This window comes from Physella acuta, unplaced genomic scaffold (assembly GCF_028476545.2).
Source record: "Physella acuta isolate Inbredline_101_S28 unplaced genomic scaffold, ASM2847654v3 ptg000872l, whole genome shotgun sequence".
NCBI classification, from domain to species: Eukaryota; Metazoa; Mollusca; class Gastropoda; family Physidae; genus Physella; species Physella acuta.
In genome coordinates this window covers 94,915-104,236 of record NW_026732389.1, presented here as the reverse complement: position 1 = coordinate 104,236, position 9,322 = coordinate 94,915, and the positions used below count along the sequence as shown (strand labels likewise).

The window sequence follows — 9,322 nt, the reverse complement described above, 5'->3', positions numbered from 1 at the left end:
TCTGCACAAAGAGTAGTTTATTACAAGATCTAATTCATTTAAAATATAACTTGCGGTCAAATTAATTATAAACTAGGCTTAGGTAGCTCAATTTATTATTAATTAGTATTTTATTAATTAATTTGATTTGAAATTGGTAGAAGTCTAGAAGACTACTCTTTTCTTGTCTACTCTACTAGATCTAGAATCTAGATCTAGATCTAGATTCTAGATCTAGCTGCTAGCAGAGTCTAGATCTAGATCTAGATTCTAGAGTTTTTTAGTCTAGACTAGAGCCTAGAACTAGAGTAAATAATATATTAAGTTCTCTTAGTCGTCTTAAGTTACCATAGGCATAGGTCTAAATTAAAATCTAATATAATTTAATTAATAATTAAATTTAAAAAAGCTGCATTTTTGCATTATATAAATAGTTTGAGGGGGAGGTGCAAATCTAAAGTTTGAGGGGGGAGGTACAAATTGAAAGTTTGAGGGAGGGGGGGGGTGCAAATTGAAAGTTTGTCCCCGGCCTCTGTTAAAATGTTAAGGCTTTAGAGTCTAGTTTATAGATCTAAAATCTATATCTAATAGATTACAATCTAGATCTAAGATTGTTATACTCTATACCAAAATGTTACAGTATTTCCATCCATAATAGCTGCCAACTCTTAGATAGGCCCTACAGCTTAGTAATAGATTTTATATTTTGGACTACAAAATCTTCATATCCATGTAAAAGGCCTATATTATATTATTTCTATTATTGTGTATTGAGATTAAAGAAAATATTGACTAATAATAAAAATGTGATTATAACTGATTACTGACAATTTTACATTATTTTTCTTCAGAATATGAAAGAAACTGGAGCTCAGTAAAGATGATATCACTTGTGTTCTGCGTCATTCTGTTTTTGGGTCCCAGCGTCTGCAAAGCAGAGGCTTTTGACAATTTTGAAATACCCAGGTTTGATGTCATAGCAGATTTAAAAGAAAGAATCGATGAGCATAGTTCAGCCAGCTATTTAGTACTGCCGCATATCTACAGGTATATCATTTACTTTGTATTAGGGTTATTTATACGTCTTTAAAAGACACCGGCTAACTTCATTAAGGGGTTTAAACTAGCAAGACTCCAACTTAACTTTAAATTTTTAGATTTTTAAAGGACTATAGGTAGCATTAATCAGGGCATAAGCCTTATTATAAATGTTTACAATTGTTAGGGATTAATTTAAGGCTCGTTTAACGTATAACATGTTAGCACAAAAGTTTATTTTAATTATTGGTGCAAAAAAATTTAAAGATTCTGGTGTGTTTGTCATGTTGGAAAATGTGTTGATGTATATTCTAACTAATTGTGATTAAATATTAAAAAATCTTATTTTTAAGAGCATTCATACATGCAGGAGCAGCGGAAAACAATACCCACAATTACACTGCATCAGAGAGCTGTCAGAAAAGTTTAACACAGTATTATCATGCCTTGCAGAGGAAAGAAACATGGGCTTGGAAAAGTTAGTTTTTTTTATTAAATGTATTCAAGTCATCCTTATGTAACTATTTTTATACAATTACTTTTGATTTTTAGATGCTTTTAATTCCTTTTTTACCTGTACCATTGAGTAATTTTATTGAAATTATCATAAATGTCAGTTTGGCACATCCGCACCACTATCCCATGTTTTAACAGCTGGTTAATCCATAGATTATCCAGCATGTTTTATTATCCATTTTAGAAAACATGATGTTTATTGCATTTGAAATAACCCTAATTAAGTGTTGGTCATGTATGTCAAATTAGCTTTAATCAACTATGGTAATTAATGCATTCATTTATTTTAGCCTGATGGATTATAATCATGTGTAGTTTTAAATTTGTCATAAAAAAATAATATGTCTCTAAAGTAGTAAACTTGATATAACTGTATAGAATACAATTTTAAAATTTAAATATTTTACTCCAAGTAGACATGCTATTGGTTTTGCTGAAACATTTTTTTCTTGTGTGACCATAACTGTTACACTTATTTTCCTTAGTTGTTTCATACAGGTACCCAAGTTTGAAGAACAAGTCCCATCATGTGAATGTATTTACTTACTAACATGTACCACATGTTTCAGTGTATGATGCTACAGGAAAGCAGTCTTCTGGAATTTTCTGGGGCGCCACCACCTGGACTGGCAACTATGAGGAGTGTCTGAATATCATGGTCGACCAGTGTAAGATGTACCAGGGTGGGGCTTGCTCCCACTTGTCACAGCCCGCCCCCCATTTCTGCAGCATCCACATGAAGAATGCACCCTGGATGCCAAAACTCATCTCATCTATTGTAAGTTAGCTTACCCTTTTTTACTTGTACTTGAGACACAGTTTAAACAGTATAAAACTCATTAAACTTTTAACTGTTTTCTTCTCCATTTTAGCACCTGCCATTCCCTGTCCCACCAAGCCCATTCATTGTTGATGCATGCCTACCTGTCAACTGTACCTCCAAAGATATTCACAGTATTGTGGATGCCTGTAAGTTAATCCCTGTTGATTATTTCATAGATATTGTGATATATTTATGTATAATATGTCAATGCTATATTTTCTTTTTACTTTATGAGCTAATGCAAGAAACCCTTTGAAAGCCAGCAAGATTTTTTTTAACTTTAGAGTATATTTAAATCATTAATATAATGAATGTGGTAGATAAATTCAGCACAGTCCAGTTTATTTACCAATGCATGAACTACATGTTCATTTTTAACAAACATTAGCTGACATGCAAGAATCATATCGATTAATAATCTTTTAAGCCTTTGAATTTTAAATTTTAAAAAAAAAACAGTTTGTTGAGTATTTTCTATTTACAAATATTAACATTTTTTTCACTGACTCACTTTTGATTTGCCTCTTCAGTTTAGAAGAGGATGTTAAAATAAAAACTAATAATTCATGCATATTTTTTTCCCCAGTTTTAAGAATTGATGATTTTAATGACAACATCACAGTGAAATCAGTCCTCTGTCACCATAAGACTAATATAACAGAGGATGCTCCAGCTTTTATTTGCTTGTAAGTATTGTCAAATTAACTTGACCTTGATTAATTTCTGTTGAAAAAAACTGAAGAACATTGTTCATTTTTTTTATCTATTTAGGATTATTTTATGCATAATTTTGGCCATGGTTGTGTTTGGAACAAGCTATGATATCTATCGTCGTCGAAACAAACTTCGCATTAAACATGGCCCAGAGATCACAATAGGATATGATAAAGAATCTGAACATTATGGGATTTTAAAGATACTAGTGAATCCAAGGTATTGTTAAGTTATAATTTTGTACTAAATCAAATCTTTCAATTATTGTAATAAAACTATATTAATTGAATCTAAAAAAAATGCACTTCATTTTAGACCAAATTTTCTTTACTCGATGTACTTTTTATTTAAGTTTTTAATCTATTTTTCACGTCTATAAACAAATGCATTAAAACAACACTTCAGTTTTAGAACATATAATAGTTAAAAAATTGATTATTAATTTAATAACTTAAATGACATTATTAATCACATCTAAATGTATTGCAGGAAACGCAGACGCCGCCGAGCTACACTATCATCATCTGATCACATGGATCATGAAGTAGACAAAAGCCAGCAGGGAAATGGCGGGGCAAGTTTTAAAAGTATATCAGAGGCCATCACAGCAGAAGAAACTGTACAGCTGACATCTTACAACAGATCCTTGAGCACCTCACCCCCTCATGGTGGACATTTTGAACTTGAGGTAACTTGTTTAACATCCATTACACAAAACTGCTGATCTTATAAACCGAATTCATCTAAGAATACATGTAATCAATACTAACTGTTGGACCTGTGAAGGACAAGTAAAAATGAGTTAATTTATGTATCAAATTGTAATTTCTATTTTCATCACTTGGAAATTATTGTTTAAGAATAAATTTTTCATAAATTTTTCATACTTTATTAATCTGTAAATGCTTTTTCAGCAACATAAATACCCATTTTCACCAAAGCTATTGCTTTAATATATCATACCTGCAATGAATTAAATCACGTTGGTTAATTCCACTAGATTCTCCTTGAACCATTTTTTTCCCCAGAGTTCATAAATATTTTGGTTTTATATTCCTTTTATAACCCCTACTGATTTTAAAAGTTGATGCTTTAGTTGTACGTAAAAATTGCCACTAAACTTATATTTTTCCATTAACAAAGTGTTATCAATTCATCCTCCTATTTTTGTTTCTTACTTTTGTTTTTCTAAAAAGTATAAAAATGAAAAGTCAGAGGTTAAATTTCTAAGAGCAACCAATGTCTTGTACCCTAGGACATTCCAGAGGGGAGAGAACTGAAAGACAAAAACCAGAACACCACAACATCTATGAACAATGTCAACGGCGCTGATGGTGATGGAATTGACATGATGTCAGATGACGGCTTCAGTGATGTCACTGATACCACAGAGAAATCACCAATGGCAGGTGAAAGAAACTCCATTGTTTTCACACCTAAAGTCAACAGACAGCATAGTATTGTTGAGGTCAGGCCTTCACATCGGTCCAAGAAACTTTCATCCTCAGGTCAGTATTGTTTACATTTTTGCTGCTATATTTAGTGTATATTGTGTTAACATAGTACATCAAATTTGTATAAGGTACATTTTTATAACTGTTGAGATTATGCGTATATCGCTTTGCATAGTACTAGCAATCTAAAAATTTATCACAAAGATTCTCTTTATTTTTAAAAGGATACAATTTACTAAAAATTAAAATTTACCATATTTGTACTAATTTTATAAATGTTTTTTTGTTTCAGATAATATTTTTACTGACCTGCTTTTGTCATTCTCATTTCGTAAAAATACCCGTCACATATTAGCCGATGGCTCAGTGGATACGTTGTACTGTCTGAATGGTATCCGTGTGTTGAGCATTGCCTGGATTGTGTTAGGGAATGTGTATGGCACAATTTTCCAGAACCCTGATATTGTAGGCAAGTCTTTTAATATTTTTTTAAATTCTAATTAAAATGCAGGCCTTATATTTCATTTTTTAAGTCATGTGTACAAAATAAGATAATTTACATATGATAAATACAACCCAAAGCTTACTGATAAATGTATGATCCAAATGTGTATGAATACAATATTTAATTTTTTTTAAATGTATGAAATTATTTTAAAATGCAGACAACCATGTTTCCGCTATCAAACTAACCCAGACTTGGTGGATGCAACTAGTCATCAATACAACTCTAGCAGCAGATTCCTTCTTTGTTTTGAGGTATTTGTTTACTTACTGGTATTTCTTTACTGTAGTTAACTTGAAAATATAGCACAGTTAACCCAATTAGTATAAATTTAAATGTACTTTTTTTAGATTATGTAACAATTTCTTTTATCATTATTTAATAAACGTCATAAATGTTCTGCTTTTAAAGAAATCCTTAAATATCCTTGTGATAATTTTATTTTTGACATGGCATAACCCAGTGGCACCCTTGGAGCTTACAACTTTTTAAAAATCAAAACAAAGGCTGGTAAAAACAAGGAGAAGGACTGGAGGAAAGTTATGAGCATCAAGGAATATTTCTTCATGATTGTGCACAGGCTGGTCAGGTGAGGGGCTTTGTACAGCATAGAAAGGGCAGTCGTAATACATTAGTTAATTAGAATAATAAATGTAGGTTTAACATTAAATTATATAGTAGTTTTAATTTTTTATTTTGACTTAAAATTTTCTGTTTGTTTATACAAATCAGTAAGAAAATTATGTTACTCTTACTTAAGTAAATAAATTAAAGAATAACTTGAAATATGAATAGAACTAGTTGCCTACACAACTAACAAAAGTTCAAACCATAATTATAGTTGTCTTGATTATCTCCTACTACTAACATTATTTGACAATAAAGAGCCTTTTGTTAGCAATAAATTAGATTGTCTTAAATGTTATGTTAAAATATTTTTAAAAAAAATCTATTTGACGTTTCAGAATCTTACCATGCTATGCTGTGCTGTTGATGCTGGGGACCAACATGATGCCGTATCTGGGTGAAGGACCTCGCTGGTCAACTGAGATTAAGAACGTCCAAGTCTGTAAAAAAAACTGGTGGTCAAATGTTCTATTCATCAGCAACTTCTACCAACCTGATGACATGGTAAGCCTTGTGTTACTCTTGTATTGTTACTGGTAATGTTATCTCTACTATTGCAATCTGTTGAGGCCAGTTGTATACATATTCCTAAACAAACTTAGGAGCTTTCAACTAATATCTTAACAATACATCCTTTAAAGCTGAATATATACTACAGATTAAATTGATTATATACATATATATTTTACTAAAAATAATTTAGATCTTAAAAATTTGGGATACATTCCTCCAATACCGCTAATTAAATTTACTATCCATTAGATTTTGTGTGATTATATTTGTTGTGTTAAGTTTGGTGATGCCTTGCTAACAAAAAGTTGTATTATTTTCTTCAACAGTGCCTTCCCCACACCTACTACCTGGCTAATGATTTTCAGTTCTTCCTATTGTCACCACTAGTTCTTATACCACTTCTAATGTAAGTCTTCATTTGGTCTTAGCGCACATGCTTATTAAGTCAAGGTATTTTAGGTTTATAAATTAGTTAAATGAAGTTTTAACTCATTCATGTTGACAGAATCAAATATAATAGGGTCAAGTTTACATCAGTTTCATGAAATTCTGTTATTAAATACCATTATTTTTCTACTGATTATTCAGTGGTTTGGAACTTAGGCTGTGTATATTTTATCCACTAATTCTAGTAAAAATGAATAACTGCTGACAAGTGCCCTATAGTAAACAGATGGAAGAGCTAATATCTAAGTTACAAAGCGAGAGTGTAAACGAATATTTTTTGTCTTACCATACTGCATTGAATTTTCTATTTGCTAATAATTAGCTTCTGTTTTTTTCTGTCCCTGTAGCTATCCTAAAATTGGATTGTCCTTGATAGGATTTTTTGTAACAGTCCAGATTGTTGTGGTCAGTGTCCTAAACCAAGGAATCAATGGCAATGTGTTAAAGTAAGTCAACCCTTTCTTTCCTGTCCACTTCTCTACTATTCTCTTAGAATTAAATACAAAATACTCATTAATTAAAACCAGTTTTTTGTGTTAGATTGCGCATGAACAACTACTGGTCACTGGTCTATTAAAACAATTTTTCGCCAATCTATTAAAAAAGTTTTTTTTTGCAAATAGGTTGCACATGAGTAACTACTGGTCACTGATCTATTACAACAATTTTTTTGCCAATAGGTTGCGCATGAACAACTACTGGTCACTGATCTATGTGAAACCTTACAGTCGCATTGGGATCTACTGCATTGGTCTTGGACTGGGTTATTTCTTATTTGTTTGTGATAGACAAATGAAGTTTAGGAAGGTAAGTCCTACCTTTTTGTTGCTAGCTTCTACTGCTTGTATGGCTTAACTCTGTAGAAGAAGCGTTGTGATAGTACTGTAACATAGTCAGTTTTTAGTCAAGATATATATTTTTTTTCTTAATGCTCTTACAATATTGCCTTCATTTTAGAAAGATATAAGGATGAATAGATTCTGTACAAGGTATAAACTCTTTCCAAATATACATAGGTCCTCTCTCTTTTAAAAACGCCATTATACTTTGCTGGGTGACATTAGCTATCTGCAAGTTTGTCACAAAGATAGGTTAATGTCTTAAGATTGGTTTCTGAAAGATAAGTTTAATGCCTGTACTTCAAATTCAAAATTATTAAGGTGGTGATAAAACATTCCACTAGTCTGATCCTTAATAACGTGTTGGCAAAATAAACTTGACCATTTTTAAAATTATTTAATCTTTCATTTATTTCTAAAGTTGTACATTCCAGTAGCAAATATTTTTAAAATTTAATGTGTTTGTGTGTCAATTACATTGACTGATGTATCCATTATCCATAGTTTATCCTGTATGGAGGCTGGATACTGTCCTGTTTAGTCCTGTTCATGTTGCCCTACATAACCCACGTGGAGAACAGGGAGGGTGGTCAGCCATGGACTGGCATGCAAACAGCCATGTACGAAGCTTTCTCTAGACCTGCGTGGGCTTTTGCTCTAGCCTGGGTTATATTTGCCTGCAGTACTGGACAGGGAGGTAACTCATTGTTTACTTTGGAGGAAGCCTATATTGCCAAAACAGAAGTTACAAACTGATTTAACCTTTAAAAAATTATTAATTTAATACAAGGTATTTTAAAGTATAATTTTAGCAATTTCTGTTCTGATAGTGTAACTACACCTCATTAGTCTTATTCTAGTCAGTTATTCACTATTTTAACTATATCTACTCATTTCTAAAAAATTAATGTTTAATAATGGCAAGGTTATGGCAATTTACAGAATTTTATTATTTACATACTACGTTTTTACCTGTGTACAAGCTAATTTCTAGTTCTGTTTCCAGCTTTTGTGGGAAAGTTTTTATCATGGAACCTGTTTCTTCCTCTCTGTCGTATCACATATGGTGTTTTCCTTCTTCACCCCATTCTGATACACGTGGTCATTGAGTCTTCATATCATAACTTCTACTTAAACCTTGGACAACTGGTAAGTTGACATATTTGTGTTTAAAGTTTATCTAGCAAGTATTGTAAAAACAAATATTTGAACAAGATTCTGAGTTAATGGTGTAATAAAGCTGTAGAGTATAATGTTCATGTTTGTTAATTTTGTAGTATAGAATAGGTTAAAAAGGGGGCTATTGGGGAGAGGGGGATTAATGTCCTCAACCTAGTAGCCTTATTCTAAATGTTTATCAAAACATGTAACATTCTAGTATGGTATAATTCAATTATCTATGTGAAACATTAACTAATTTTCCAAAAACATTCCTCCTGTACACCTACATCACACTGTTTCTGTGTTACTATTGGCTAACCTTTCTCTTGTTGTATGTAAACATAAATGCCTTATTTCCCTCTACAGTTATACACCTACATCGCACTGTTTCTGTGTTCCTATGCACTGGCCTTTCTCCTGATCTCATGTGTGGAGTGCCCATTCACAACCTTTGAAAGCCATGTCCGTCTGAGGTTCAAAACCTGGAGAACCAAAAGAAATTTCAAAAATCTTCAGCGCCGTTGCGACCCAGCTTAGAGTAAGCAACCAACAAAGTGTAAAAGGGTATCAATATTTGTTTGTGTTAAGCTATTCAACTCCTAAGTTATTTACTAAATAACTTTGTGTGCTGTATCATACTTAAATTGTTTTCTGATTTCTGTTAGATGTTTTTACAAATGGCATTTTATACATCTATGTAAGTTTT

General features: G+C 31.8%; 1 protein-coding gene across 1 annotated transcript; it reads left to right on the top strand.

The window, feature by feature from the left end:
• Positions 1-1,374: 1,374 nt before the first annotated feature.
• LOC131952390 (nose resistant to fluoxetine protein 6) lies at positions 1,375-9,322 on the top strand. Its single transcript, XM_059315018.1, has 17 exons — positions 1,375-1,495; positions 2,103-2,311; positions 2,406-2,502; positions 2,943-3,042; positions 3,128-3,289; positions 3,560-3,758; positions 4,326-4,578; positions 4,817-4,993; positions 5,190-5,283; positions 5,493-5,618; positions 5,995-6,160; positions 6,496-6,575; positions 6,964-7,062; positions 7,297-7,423; positions 7,960-8,152; positions 8,462-8,604; positions 8,983-9,322. Coding segments are annotated over exons 1-17 (2,397 nt in total). The 5' UTR covers positions 1,375-1,494; the 3' UTR covers positions 9,154-9,322.